Below are 16,242 nucleotides of genomic sequence, written 5' to 3' on the forward strand. Positions count from 1 at the left end.
ATACAAACACAATCACATATACATGCCTTTACTCATGTCTAAAATGTTCACAGGTTCACCCTAGATCTTTGGGTATGTTCCCACCAATTCCCTCACTTTCTGTGAAAAATGAGTGTGGGGCAGCAAGAATTAAGGACCTGGAATAATGGGTTTGTATGGAAAAACTTTATGCTGAGCTGTTTTTACTAAAAAAAAAAAAAATTATTTTCTTATTAAAGCTCACCAGATCACGCATCGCCTATTTCTAGGGACTTAGAAACCCCATTCCTATTTCCAGGGACTTGGGAATCCCATTCACACCAACTTGCTTTGTTAAGTGTGTGACATTTCCATTGCCATGCTCATTCCTGTGGATCACATAATGGCTACTTCACTTTCATGTCCTGTGTGATAACTAATAAAAAGCCAGTCTGGAGAAGGGAAGGTGACATTCTATGATTCTATGATAAGTGGGTTTGTACTTGTTATATAAACTTTAATTTGTTAATCACAACCCCATATTCATATAAGACTTGAATGCCAATTTAGGAGAGATGATAGTCACTATAACCTTCCCAGCAGTCATGTGAAGGCGGGATTAGTGGAGAGTAATGAAAAAGATGATAACAGGGCAGCATCCAGGGATATCACCTGTTACAGCTATAGCTATTTGCAGGCAAAACACTGATAATTATATGGTGATTAGCCTCCAAGAGTATGTGGCTGAGTAATGACCGGCAACATCTGCTTTGACGATTTGTAACCCTGACAGCCAGGCCTCTCAAGAAGGCCAGAGAGAAGAGATGAAAGTTAAGTTACGATGAGTTGGATGAAGACAAAGGAGCACAGTCCCTCCCTATTGTTAATGGATAATCAGCTGCAACAACTGGTCCCAAAAAGAATACATCTGAATGTTTACAAGTCAGATTTCTCAAACAGAGCTTATTGACAGTAAAATGGCATTACCAAGTTCCTGCTGAAACTTTGACATCAAGCTCCCAATTGTACTTTAAAGTGCAAGAGATGAGGAAAAAGCAATTCTTCAAATGCTTTCACCTAAACGAAACCTTGTGATTACAGGCAGTCCCTGGTTTACGACAGGGGTTCCGTTTTCACGCCGAGTCGTAAACCGAAAAATCGTCGAAAATCGTCAAAAATCATAAGAAAACCTTACTTTTAATGGTTTGGGTGCATTGAAAATGATGTAAACTGCATTTTTATTGAGTTTTTCATCAAAAAAACCTTCAAATTATGATTATTCTTCTGTTTTGGAGCCATATTTCTTCCGTCGGATCGGCGTACGACGCTTCGTAACCCCGGAACATGTGTCGTAAACCGGGAAATAATTTCTGATGAATATATTTGAAAAGCGTCGTAACCTCGGAACATCGTAAGCCAGAACTGTCGTAAACCGGGGACTGGCTGTAATTGGAGCAGCTAAGAGACTGTATTCTTGGAAATTAGTTTCTTTTGTGACCATGCTGAGAAAAAGCAAGAATACAATTTCTGAGTTCATTGCAAATACCTGTAACTCTTAATCACTGGACAAGGACATGATCATTTAGCTCTCATATGTCTGGTCTGAAGGATTAGTCTTTATTAATAATGAAGTTAGATTTTACTTATAATTGGGTTAACAATGGAGGTTCTGACAATTTCTTGAACTGATATTTCCAAAACTTGGCATTTGTTGTCAATTATATACTGGACATTCACATAAAAAAAGTTAAGGTCCTTCCCATATACGAGGTTGAAGCAGAGACAGTAAGATAAAGTGACTGTAGCTGGCAGAACCAGCAGGCTATTTTGAAAAAAAAAAAAAATAAAAAAATCAGGATCAAAGTCAAGACCAACAGGTGACCACTTCCTTGAGTAGGTCAAATTCCCACACAAGGTATGATGTTACTGACAGGTACTGAAAAGGAAAGCGCCCAAAGAAAGCTAAATTCATGGGTCAAATGGAGGGGCTGCTTCATGAAAAGGTTCATACTGTAGCCCTACAAAGCTCCTCAAAACTGCAACTAAATATGAGCTATAAGGTTTCATAGATGTTTTTTGAACACTTGTCCGAGATATCTAGTCATGTCTTAAATACACTTGTCCGAGATGCTTGGTCATATCTTATTGTCTTGATAAACACTAAAATCCATCACAGGGTAGGTGATGGGTGAAGATATAAAAAAGAGAGAGAGAGAGAGAGAGAGAGAGAGAGAGAGAGAGAGAGAGAGAGAGAGAGAGAGAGAGAGAGAGAGAGAGAGAGAGAGAGAGAGAGAGAGAGACCCTTTAATGACACATAATGAAAATTTCTGAAACTACTTCTAAACTGATTTTTTGTATTAAATTTCTGAATTACTATTATAAATATTAAACTGTTTACCAGACTGCAAACTGTCACCTGACTTTACTTTTTACAAAACAAATATATACTTTTAATTAGTTTATAAAACAAATATGTACTTTTAATTCATTACACTTCCTCCATATATCACAATACATTTTGTTACTAGACATTATTCACTATAATATTTTCATTACTCTACATGGAATTCTGTGTTCTGTGTCCTATTAAGCAGTTTAACAAGACCACTTTAGTCAAATTTCTGGACTATTAAAAGGACTGCCCTTAACAAGAGGATGGTAAAATTAAATTTAAAGAAGCTGAATGGCTGGAGGACACCAGGGTGAATATATATATAGTAACAGGGAGAGGGCAGTTCTGCTGGGGTTGAAGAATGCTGCACAGAACTTTTATTAATGTCCTACAGTGCTGTGTAAGCTACACAGTTTGCATTAATGACACCCCAATACACAGTGTTGCAGTCCAGAAACTCATTCTGTAATTTTTTCTGTACTATTTATGTCTAGGGTCCCAAAACTATCAGATATTATCAATCCTGACTGGAAGACACAGAGTATAATGTTACCTGTACTATTATTTTTAGAAATTAATACATGAATACTTTTCAAATAAGTTAAGCACAATTTTGGGATATCAAATGCTATTTCATGTATGACAGAGGTTAGAATTTTTCACTTTGTTAATAAATAAAAAGAGCACCATGGCCAAAATGCATTTCACACTACTAACCATTTTTTATAAGATTTAAATTTTTTATGTAATAAAAAAGAGAGTAAACATGAAACTAATATTAAGCAAGTTGTCTACCAGAAACTATTTTTTTTAATTAATGCAGCATATAACGTAAGTGAAAACTACACCCCTTATGTATAATAAAAGTTACGCTGAAATCGATTACCGCACAAAAAACTGCTGAAGTTCTTAGTGTTGATGAGAGAATATAGGAACAATATCCAACTACACTAACACTACTATCCTGCTGCAAAACTTAAATCAAGGTGGCGTATGTACATACCTCTGAGGGTTCCAAAACCAGATTCATCCATGGCATTCTCTTCTGTCGATGCGGTTTGTATTGTGTTAGATTCTTGCAGGGTATCCTTGCTATCAGCCTGACTGATTGGTATGGGGTTATTCTGACGATCCTTGGATACTTCAGCTTGGTTGTTCTCTAGTTTGTCAAATAATCCATCTTTCTGGTAACTACATTTGTCAGTATCTTGTAAAATGGAAGAAATGTTCAAATTTTCCTCTAATCCAAACCTGGAAACATTTATCTGATCCAAGTCACAAGGCAACTGCTCCTGTACAGTTGTAAAAGTGCTATCTTTCTCAGAAGTATTTGTTTTAAAAGTTTTCGATGCATTTGTGGAATGCAGATCCTCTGCAAACGACCCATTAGGATGAGACTCACTAACCATCACAGAACCCTGATTCCTCTCAGCATCCAACAGTGACTGTGATAATACACCCCCTCCTCTATCATGAGATTCCCTCTGAGTTTCACTACTCACCCAATCATTTTGGTGAACATTTTTCACATTATGAGTCTGTGCTTCAGACACATGAACACCTCCCCTTTCTCTTTGATGTTGTTGACCTAGTTCCTCCTCCAACCTACTATTTGGCTCTACAGAAGGCAGCTTTTCTCTTGGAATGTGACAGCCATCTTCTTGAGACTGAGATACTCTTCCTAACCTTTCATCAAAAGTGCTAGCGCTTGAAAACTTAATTTTTCCTGTGGAGCGAGATGAATCATTTTGAGAGGATGTCTGCATTATAACACTCCTAGCTTCTATGTAGGAGCTTGTTTCACCAGTATTCTGCAGTACACTATACTGAGTAGCACCACCATTCTCTGGCTTGTGCAGCACACCTGAGGAATGATTATTATTGCTGGCTTCCACAGTACTCGGTGAATAACCTGGTGTATCTAACTGATCTACTTGGGTTCTTTCCAGATGATGATCATTGGATACTGGATGCAGATACTGAACTGGTCTATTCCAAGCTTCTTGGGAATCCACTGCTTGCCTCTGGATGTTTTGGGTGGAGCAAGTAGTATTATCACTAGGCACACTCGGTACATGACTACCACCAGGTACCTGCATAGTTGGTGGGCATTCCTGGGGAATACTAGGACCACGGTAATGCTGTTGAACTGGAAGCATGAGATTCTGAATGCTGTATGACGATGATGACAACTGTTGGTTAGAAACTTGACCCTGGGTATTATAATGCATCTGACTAGAATTGTATCCCTGCATATTGGGGATCTGATTAACAGACTGTTGTCTCTGCATCAAATACACCTGATTCTCCTGAGGGTGGCTTCGTAGCTGCTGATTTATAACTGTATGAGACTGTAAACCGTGCATTTGCTGATTAGGATATATGTATCCTCTAGCATATGTCTGACTAGATACTTGCTGATTTGTTACCATGTGACCTGGTAAATTATTATGACCAGATACATTATGTGGTATATTTGATTGTTGCTGGTGGGTATAGCTGTGGCCCTGTACATGATGTGGTTGATTGTATAACTGCTGACCTGCTACACCATGCCCCTGAGTAGTACGCATTCCTGATTTGGGGTCAGTACCAGGGTGCTGTGTATAATTGTAACCAGGTCTTAAACTCATACCTGAATACTGTCCATGAGAGTAATGCACTGTATTTTTGTACAGTTGACCCTCAGTGCTGTGTGGCTGTCCTGAAGATGTAGGTAATCTCTCTGACATGTTCACTTCTGCACTTCGTGGTTCACTACTAGGTCGCTGCTCTAACAGAACATGACCTTGTGCAGTGTGAGGTAAACTAGATGGTCGCTGATCAGCTACACGACTACGGACATTGTGGACCTGATTTAGCTGCCTGTCTAAAACAGGAGCCCCATGAGCAGGATGGGGAGCATTTGCATACTGATGAGTCTGATGAGGCATTACATGTACAGGCATAGTATGGGGCTGCTTTGGCATCACCTGTCTTGTATGATTTATAACACCATACTTCCTCATTGGGGGAGCTTGGTGATAAGAATAGTCCACATTCCCAGGCCACTGACGCGCATTAGCTTGTGACATACCAGAATGTAATGACTGTCTACCTTGGCACTCCACAGCAGAAGGGCCCATGAATGACAAAGGTGGTGGCATTGGAGATCTCTGAGCCCTAACATGAGCTGCCATCTCTCTCAAAGTACTTGCAAATCCTGGAACATTTCCACCCATGAATTGCAATCTTGGAGGTGGTGATGAACGATTGCTAGGTCCTGCTGCTGTGTTATCTTCATTCCCTGAAGAAACTGATGATGTGGGTGGCTTGTTGAATTCGTGCGCGCTAACCTTAGGGATCATAGACGTTGGTACTGTGGTTGTTGGTGCTATCGTCGTCTGTACAGGAGGGAAAGGCACTGTTGCAAAAACTTTACCCTGACTAGAAAGAGTGATAACCCTTGAAGTAGCAGAAGATGCACATGCCTGGGGAACTGTAGGAGGAGGAGGTGGAGGAGGAGGGGGAGGAGGAGGAGGAGGTATACTTGGTGGAAATCCCTGTGGTAATGCCACTGGCCTTGCAGCAATTTCTGAACTGGAAGTAGTGACAATAGTATTTTCATTTGGAGGCTGAAATATTACTGTGGTTCCTTTCTTACCACCCTTCACATTCTCAATCATTGTCCAGCTTGATGGATCAGGATTTTCTTTTAGGCCAAAGAAACTCAAGTCCAATCTCCTGTTGCTTCCCTCAACACGGTCCAAGCGCCTGTTCCTACGAGCTCTTCTAGCTAAATCTAACCCTATCCAATATGCAAATCTTTTCTGACCAACAGTTAACCTTTCATTTTTCATAAGGAGATATTTGTCTTTCCTATTTAGTACTGGGGTAATTTTTTCACTCTCTAAAGCTGGCAGCACATTTTCACCAGATACTTGTTTTTTAACAGGATATTGTTTGCTTCTGGGTCTGACGATGCTGGATGATGAAGAGGGAAGGCTATCTTCAATAAAAGACTCGTCTACACCAATACGTGCTCCTAAGAGCATCTCCTGTACCGCTGCAGATTTACTTCCTACTGGTCCAATTTTGGGTAACCTTTTACTCCGCAAGGTTGGGATAGGAAAGACCTTCTTCCCTCCAGACCGAAGAAAACCTGGAAAACAGCAACATAAGTTTGAATGTTTTCCTTGCCAAATCCACAAAACTCATGTCACACAGTCAAAAGTTTTACCACTTCAAAGAGGAATCATGAACACCATTAACAGTACAAACCAGCACAATGTATCAATAATTCGCAACTTACTTCTGATATCCCAGGTTCTCAGATTCTGACGGATTCTCAAGCCACTCCTCATGTTAATGCGATGTCTCTTCATGAAAAGATTAGTCATCTGGCAGTGTCGAAGCTTCTTCAAACATACAACCAGGGTTGCTACATGAACTGAAAAATTTGAAAAAATCTTCAATCAATAAAGAATAAAATAAACTAAACCACATTTATGGTTTGAAACTCAATATATATTGTATAAAAACTGTAAAATCCATGATGCAAAAGCCAAGATCAAAAGTAATCATCAAAAGCAAAGTAAATGTAAAGTTTTCAAAACTTTCCAACTTCCATCAAAATAAATGTCTTCCATAAATGAAACCCATTGCTTTTATCCTTTTTTCCAGCTAATCTTTAGCTGGTGAGAAACATCCATTAATATGGACAAATTTCTACATGATCACATTTAGTTTTTCTTGGTGTCCATAGTTTAAATCACTTACCATTTTTTTAGGCTGTTTAAATTATAAAATAAAACTCCGGCTTCAAAACTTGTCATAGGCCCAGATGGTTCTTTTTTCATTTTCATCCTATCAAAATTCTCCAAGTCCAATGTAGGACTCACTTAGTGTAAATCAAACATGGTTTAAAAATCCCCCTCTCATGAGAAGGAATTTGACAGTGTCAACAGATCAATATTATTGAATGTCATGCATTAACAGTGTAATCCATTTAAATACTATATAGCTAAATGAAATCACTTTTGAATGAAATAGATGCAAAGTTAATTTTGATGGAGTCTGTGGAGAGATTTTGCTGTAAGTTGTGGGGTGTTACAGAGAAATGTTACGTCAACTCTGCTATTAGTCCTTCTAATGGATTTTATAATGAAAAAAGTGGTTGGAGATGGAGCTGGTTCAAACTAAATTAAAACAGAACCTGACAGGCTTAGAATATGCATGATGCTTTATATGTCTTGCCTAATAAAAATGACAAATTTTCAATCAATTTGTATTTTTCATAACTAAAAAACCTGATGTCTTCACGCATGAGGAAAATCTCCAAGTGCAACTGGATCTGGTTTAAAAATAGAATGAGGTTGGTAGCATATGTGTACCAGCCAAGGGGGAGAGAGAGTAAGCAGACCCTGACCTCTTCTCCCCTTCATATACACTGTGACTCGCTAGTTATCTTCCAGCCCAGGTAGCTGTATGAGGGGTGGCTTGAGGTGAGCCTTTTATGTAAAGACCTCAGGTTTTCAGTTATGAAAAACACAAATTGATTAAAAATTTGTCATTTGTCCATACACGGAACAAACCATAGGTCTTTACGTATGGGGGAGACTTACTTTTGGTGGGAGGATAAAGTAAGCTTTGGAACCAACCTGTGGTTTGGCTCATCTGGGTTCACTTCCTGGTCAATTGTTAGAGCATGGGAAGGAGTCATATACCTCTGATCTGTTAAGTGAAAGATTACTCAACAGCCAGATATCAGGTCTTTGATGCAACCGGAGCTCCAGTCTAAATTGTGTCTGGGAAGAAAGGAACCTGTAATTGTTGGAGACAACAAAACCAACGGTAACTATCAACCTTGCTCTATTGTCAATCCTTCTCTCCCCTTGTAAGAGAGAAGGTAGGACTTGCTTCTATTTCTAGAATGAACAATCATAATCTAGAAAACAGAATGGGGGCTCACCTGTATCTAGCCAGTTCCTGCAAATGAAAGCTCAAATCTCTCGCCTGCCAGCCAGAAGAGGAGAATAAGAAAGAGAAAGGAAGAAAGCCAGTCACCCCATTCACTCTCACTTTCACAACCAACATCTAAGGCAAGACACAACCTGTCCTGCTAGGTGCACTGGATGAGCTACACAACTTGTTGAGCTGCCACCACCACACCCAAGGAAAACGTGTCCAAGGACCTATGGGCAACATCCCGTAGATAGAAGGAGGTGCAGGTTGTTTGACGAACCCACGTACCAGCCTTCAATATCCTATGAACTGACAGGTTCTTTCTGAAAGCGACGGAAGGGCCAAAGACCCTAACATCAAGAGCTCTTGCATGCACTGTATTGGCATCTTCATTTGGAGATGTACTGTATGCTCGTCTAATTACTTCATGTATGATCAGGAAGATGTCACAGATGTTTGAAGGGCTTAGACATTCATTTTAATAGGATGGGATGCCCAGAACTGAGTCATGGCCACGGTTTATTAACCTGGAAAAAGGGTGGATTTAGAAGTTGGGCATGGCAAAGGAAGCAAAAGAACATCTTCCCAATCATTGCACAGTATGAATTTTACACCAAATTCTAAAGTAATCTGTATTTTTAAAACAAAGAAATCACACAAAAAATGCCAGCAAGTGCAACTGCAAACGCAGCTGGGAACAATGGCCGAAGTAGGCTAACGGACATCAAAGGAGACACCTTGCCCTATCTTTGATAGTCGTTTTTTTAGTCAGAATGCGGCCAACATGCACGAGGCACTGGATAACTCCATTTATGAAAAGCAAAGGTTTGTATCCTCATAAGAACAAATACCATTTATGGGATACCTCTTCATCCATCTCATTATGAATGTCCGTACAAAAGTATGACCTTGAATTCAAGGGGGACCAACGGACACCTTGTCTTTTACTGAATGAGGGAATAGGAGAGAACAACTTTTCTTAGAGGACATTGCATTTCAGATGGTAGTACAGGGGCAACGTCATGGGCAGAATACTCACTGTTTATTTCTTGGGTTGCATTATGACCCACTACCTTTAAATATGACTCCTAAATCTACTGCTATTTTCATATTTTTTTTGTTTTACAAGTCTCAACTCTCCACTTTATCTGGTCTATGGATCAGAAATAGAAGTGCTTTCCTAAGCAGTGCCAGTCAGTTTTCTAGACTAACCTAACAACCCACCCCATTTTCTCCCTATAGTACAGCACACATCCATCACCACAGCATTCACTGAATTTCTCCCTCATTACAGTACCTCCCTGGCTCTCCTATACTCACCCTCCTAATCTACAAGACACTTTGGGACAAGCAAAGATATTCATACTAGAATAAAGTACAACCATCAGTCCTACTCCATTATTAGAGTTACTGTGCTATTTGCTAATGATAATCTTTTTCCTGCTTCTGGATTTCTAGTTTCTATAAAAATTTTGCTCAAAACAACTTGGTTACTAGGCAAGTTCTAGTAATACTCTACACATATACAGGAAGGGATATTCTAAATTTACTAGAAAAACTTAATAACAAACCACAAGTACTCATTGCAAGATTAACAGCAAAATTCTTGAAATAACATAATGCACAAAACCATACCTGTTTTCCCGCTAGCTATCTTAGCTTGAATCCACTCTGTCACATGGTTTGAAGTTGTGTTTGACTCTGAACTGGAAGCCTCAGACTGACCAGTTATATCTGGCTCTGGTAAAGCCACTAAAGAACCAGCAGAACTTGCAAGTGTGTCAGCTTTAGCTGAGAGTAAAGGTGCCTCTGAATCACCAGGGATGGGAGGTGTCTCCACTGAACTCGAAGATGCCTCTACTTGAGCTGAACTCGAGGATGCTTCTGCTTGGGCTAAACTTGAGGATGCTTCTGCCTGGGGTGAGCTTAAGGCCTCTTCATGCACCATGCTTAAAGGTGTCTCAACTACGGCACAACCCGCTTCAGTCTCTGCCTGGGCAGAAACCGAAGATACCTCTGTTACAACAGAATCTGAAGGATTTTCAACTTGGGCAGAACTTGAGGGACTCTCATCTTGGGAAGAACTTGAAGGTGACTCAGCATGGGTAGAACTTGAGGCCATTTCAACATGGGTAGAACTTGATGGAGTCTCATGTTCGACAGAACTTGAAGGTTTCTCATCCTGGTCACAAATAGTGGATGCCTCTGCTTGCTGATTAGTTGATTCTAAGTTGCATACAGGAGTCTCTCCTTTCAATGATGAACCATTCTCTTCAAACATGTTATTTAATACCAATCTACCATCAGGCAGTTTAGTTGTATTTATCAAATGGGCCAGAACTGCTAAAGAGCTAGTAACTCTAACTGTGGAGTCATCATAACCTGACAGGCTTTGGCTAACTGCCTTATTTTCATCTGCTTCTTTTCTGTCAGGTACCTGAAAATTATGGCGACTAGTATTAACAAAATTGTCCATCAGAAATTATAAATTAAAGTTTCAGTAACACAAAAATAGAAGTAAAAATAAAATGTAAAGAAGTAATTTGAAATATTGTACGCAAAACTCGTCTAAAGCCAAACTTAAAGATGGACTATGCTTACTGTTTTGATGACTGAAGTGGTAGTCCCTCTATTTCGCTTCCTGACTCTAGATTTGGGAGGTTTTACATAAGGCATCTTGACATCTTCACGAAGTCGGATATGACAATAATGCCATCTCTGTTGCCCTTCTACTGCTCTATGTCGGCGGGTAGTGACTGCTTCGCCAAATACTTTCCTAATTATGGATAAACTTTGGTAATGCACACTAATAAGCAAACAAGGCAAGCACTGTGCAAGAAAAATAAATCTTTCCAGCAATTTCAAAGTTTTCTACATACTAATTGTTGTTTGGCAATTTTTTTTTTTTTTTTGCCAGTCTTAGAGAACAGAACATTATCAAATTTAAAACAGTGTAACTGGAACTACCTGATGGCTGAGCTCAAGGGTAAGACTATCACAGTAACGGATTACTGCAGTAATTAATTGTAGGGGTGGGGATAGGGAGATCATGAAAACTTGGCTACTAGCTACAAAACAAAAATAACAATATTCTAAATTAAAACATTCTTCAGCAATCCAATAACCATAAAAAAAGTCTTTTATCTATGTGAATGGCTCCATTCACAGCAACTTGAAAGATCTTGTGGGGAGAAAAAATCCTATTGCACATGCCCCGCTCATGCTCCAAAGGCCAAGAAGAGAAGGAAGGTTTCACTACTTCATGTCAACCTCCAATTTAGCGAGCTGGATGGGAGAAGAGCACTAGAAGTTTACAGTTAAGAGTTTGTAGAAAAATGTTTTATTGCAAAAACATTGCTTGTTCTTAGAAATCCACAAAGCATAAAATAGCCTGTAACTCAATTTAGGAGGGAGGACAATGCAGAAGAGCCATGGAAGAGAGTAGACCTCGGTGCAAAAACTCCAATCTTTCACACCAACAGGAGTTGGACAAATAACAGACCAATCGCAATCATAATGGTTTTGCATGGGAAAATAATTCCAAATAAATAAGGCGTAAGATGGACACCTCAGCAAAACGCACCTCAACATCAAAAAGAGGAATTTATATACAAATTAAAAAATACTTTGAATTTCACTGACATCTGCAAATCAATCTTAAATATTCTTTCATGAGGTTGACTGACCTAGATCCCTCTCAACTGGTAAACCATGATCTGCTGTAATAATAGGTCCTAACACATATTTGTTACATAAATGAGTAGAATTTAGCAAACATTGGCAATGCCAAGTACAGCTATGCTCAAATCTGAGGCGACATGATTCTTTTTGTATCGTCCGAAATCTCACTCAATGTAACGTTGCCAAGTAGTGTTAAACTTTTTTTTTTCCAATGTCATACATGTCGAAAGTTTGTGAATTCACAGCTAGCACTATTTTCCCTATAGTTATATAAATATGATCCCTTTTATGCATTGTATAATTTGTAACTTGTGTGATTTGAACTTATTTTTTTTTTATTTACACTGCTTAGCTCAAAGCACGGTGTGATACGGTTAGCGTTGACATCATGCTCCTCGGGCTGGTCAACGTAACTACCTCTGCAGCATTATAAAAGACCTTATAAACTCAACATTCATATTTTCAAAATAGGTACTGTATATGGATTACAAGTTTTCTTTGAATGTTGAAGTTTTAGGTTGTGTTCAAACTGCCTGTATGTTGCAAAATGACTTATAGGCCTAAAAAATAATCTAAGTCTTCTGAGATGTAATCTGTTACTAAAGAATTTATTTGTAGAGATTACCTGTTCTTTGAAGAATAAAAGATGATGATTTTAATTATATGAAGATGGCTATTCTATTAGTATTAATGTCACAGCCTATGGAACACTTGTTTTTAACTGGCTTAAAATATGACTTTCTTAAAAGTCCGGCTCGTTTTTGGTATATAATTTATTCATTCATAAAGTAACTTGAAGTGCAAAAAAACGGCAGAGAACTTCATATGTTTTCTGGCCAGAAATTGTTAATATAGAGAAGTGAATGCTAAGTGTAAAGTAAAGAAATCTAACTAACCTAGGCCTGGGAACAAAATCTTGGTTTCAACAAAAGAATAATCGCATAGGCGAAAATTTGCTAGTAAACCATAATTTATCTTTTTAAAGTGGTTATGAAATATAACTTAATTTTATTTTTATGAAAGACAATTTCACTGTCGCTACTCCTTGCAGACCTGTGTTACACCAGGTGATTCACGTTGTGCTGCCACTATAATGGTTGCGCTCACACACGCTCTGCTCACCCGTTGATATTGGTGGATGCATTCTACTTTTGTAATTACTTATTTACACTTTCTCAGTGTTGAGGCGCAAAAACAATTAAATAGGACAATTTCAAATCTTATGGTTACATTGGAAGCAATATTAATGCTATGACAAATTTTTTGTTTTTTATTCATTTGAATTGAGGTTTGATAATTATTTTTTTTTGTCAAATACATCAGCAATGAGTGAACGAAAGTTCTGAAAATGTTTCATAAGTTTTTCCGAAATTTAGCTACACATGATATTTTCTTACAGTTTTGAAATATATGACAGACTTCACTCTTATGAAACATATTATGGCCTTATTGTATGCAATAACTGAGTTTCTGCCATGAAATAATAGATAACTATGGGGCATGTTAGGTCCCACTTTGTGAATTTTGAATGAAATCCTATGCAATCATGTCATATCACTTAAAAGCGCAGAGCTGTACCTGCCGTAATGATGGCAGGGAGCTTCACGTTATACTTAAGAGTCCAAGAAAGAGGGCAAGAAGCCTAACTTCATGCACCTTGATCTTAGGTTGCAAGATGTCCTGGGAAATTACCAGCTGAAGCCAAAAGAAGACAGAATTCTATTAAACAAAGATTTTGGCGGTTTGAGTAAAAGAACAGATGAAGACAGGAGGCAAGATTAAGTTCTTTGCAGGTATATCCTGATGGCTCTTGCCATGCAGAGAATGCTATCCTCAGCAGAAAGGGATGAATTAGCTTGACAGGATACTAAGAGCTGAAATGCAAGATTTCATCTGACAAGGCAATGAGCTCACTGGCACACTGAGAGACCCATGGGTACTAAGTGTACTGTGGGTTATTATCAACAAGTAGGTGGCAACTAAGGGCTTGTACAATAATCCAGTGAGGCTGTGTAGCAACATGGGATCGACCTAACAAAAAACAAAACACAAACCAAGGAATAACATGAAGAAAGAGCTTACATTAAAAACTGAATCAAGTACATACTAGCAGTATAAAGCAGCAGCCAGCATGATACTAACCAAAAGACAAACAGACGCTAATTTAGTGGTAAGTGGACTAGACCCTAACCAAGAACATCAATGGGAAGCCAATTTTTTAAATAGAGTACACAGGAGTAAACACAGTATGTGTTTATTAAAATAATTTTAAAAATTAAAATAGTTTAAAAAAAAACATCTTATTTTCTCACCATACAAAGTATGTGTTAACCTTTCTAGAACTGCATTTTTCAACTTGAACTTCTCTTTTACAAATTGCAGATAACCTGCATCCATGTGCAAACATTTAATATATTTTGGAGGCTTGCTGTATTCTTTACTTTGCTACAGTATCATTACTAAAACTTAAGTCATTTCAGGGCATTCAAGGATGAACTTATAAGAAACTGGTCTTTAGCGAGATGAAAATTTGAGCATGAAAAATCTGATAGAGTTGACCAGATAAGTGGGAGAAACATAAAGGAACAGATATGAAGACAGATGAACTGCAGCTGAAGATGATGGGACACTCAAGAATCTCCAATGCTGCACAGATATACAAATTTACAGAGAATACACTGCAAACTAGATAATCTGCATTTTTCTTAAGACATGCGAACTGAAAATAACTTGTCCTTATCCTAGGCATACAAACATAAGGTCTTTTACATCATATAACTTTGGTAAAAACTGGTTGTCACTGAACCTTGGTGACAGGTTAGTAACTAGCAGTTAGTGAGTGAGGGGGTGGGGATACCAAGCACTCTTTCAGTATTTGGCATTTCCTTTTTCTTTTGGCAAAGGGGACAAATGCAGGCCAGCTTAGGGTGGATATATATAAAAGACTTTAGTTTGCATATTCTGTACAGTATATATGGTATAAATATATATAAAAACTTATCTTCAAACTATAATTTGCTCTTAAGGGAATGCATTTGGTCTTGTGTAGGAAAAAGTCTCTGGTGGGAGGTATTGTTCAAAGAACATGACTGGTAATGTATGACACTAGAAACTTCCTGTATAGGCTGGCATATGTGATGTCAAGGATGACACTCCCATAACAAGTTTGGCATTCTTCTAGTCTTGCTCTATGAAATGAAGAGGAACCCAGTTTTTCCTGTTTGGAACAGGAATAGCAGCTTAGAAGAAACCAATACTATCACAAACCAAATGATAATGGTGGTTTATTCCCTGCCCTTCTTCCCTTCCTTGTTTACAGGAAAAAGGAAGGAGCCACATTTCCCAACTGTGAGAGAGAGAGAGAGAGAGAGAGAGAGAGAGAGAGAGAGAGAGAGAGAGAGAGAGAGAGAGAGAGAGAGAGAGAGAGAGAGAGAGAGAGAGAGACCTTCATTCACTTGACTTTATGCCTCATGCAAGATGCTTCTCTGTCCAATGCACACCGAGTTGCTACATGTGTTGAGCAGCAACCACAGGTGTCCAAAAGCTTGTGAGAGATGCCCCCGACTTTTTCAGACTCTAATCAATTGCTTCAATCAAACCACACCTACATACAGTACATATAAGAAAACAGGCACAATGAGAAAGAAAATCTATCACAGACAGGACACTTACTTCAAACAATTCAGGATAGGTGGTGGCTGATTGTGTTTCCGGCCTTTTGCACGCAAGTACATGTGGAAATGTCCTTGAACTTTATACTGTTCTACATCAGCCCCTAGACACAGTTCGTAGTTTTCCTTCAGCCAATCAGCAATAAAAGCTTCCAGTTCCTCATCAGTCTGTGAAGTATATTGACCATATTTATATTTTTGTGATTTACATGCAATTCTGTGATGCTTTCTTGACCATGATCCATTAGAGTGAATTTTCAGATTTTTATCCCTGTCACAGCATTCTGGTCTTTTTCAGACAAGATGCTGCATAATTAATGCTCTTCTAAAATACATGGTGTTAGGATTAAATACTCAACAAAAAAAATTATGACCAACAGCTTGATACATATATAATATACTGGCACCAATATATTACTCACATGAAAAATTAAGGACAACATAGATGGAAATCTGTAAATAGCAAGTGAATTAATCTTTGTCTTAATCAGGTATAACTAAAACAGCAATCTCAAAGTAGTAACACATTGCTAAATTTTTACAATTGTTTACACTTTCGATAATGTCTTTAAGAGGATACCTCATCAATAAAGCAGT

General features: G+C 38.4%; 1 protein-coding gene across 1 annotated transcript in view; it reads right to left on the bottom strand.

The window, feature by feature from the left end:
* Window positions 1-16,242, bottom strand: part of LOC136846667 (uncharacterized) — a 31,864-nt gene that overhangs the window by 2,272 nt on the left and 13,350 nt on the right. Inside the window, exons 4-8 of the mRNA XM_067117678.1 lie at window positions 15,647-15,813; window positions 10,895-11,069; window positions 9,929-10,730; window positions 6,642-6,779; window positions 3,354-6,491 (exon numbers count right to left, since the gene is read on the bottom strand). Coding sequence (XP_066973779.1) covers window positions 3,354-6,491; window positions 6,642-6,779; window positions 9,929-10,730; window positions 10,895-11,069; window positions 15,647-15,813 — 4,420 coding nt within the window. The remainder of the gene's footprint in view (window positions 1-3,353; window positions 6,492-6,641; window positions 6,780-9,928; window positions 10,731-10,894; window positions 11,070-15,646; window positions 15,814-16,242) is intronic.

The sequence above is a fragment of the Macrobrachium rosenbergii genome, chromosome 15 (genome assembly GCF_040412425.1).
Source record: "Macrobrachium rosenbergii isolate ZJJX-2024 chromosome 15, ASM4041242v1, whole genome shotgun sequence".
Lineage (NCBI taxonomy): Eukaryota > Metazoa > Arthropoda > Malacostraca > Decapoda > Palaemonidae > Macrobrachium > Macrobrachium rosenbergii.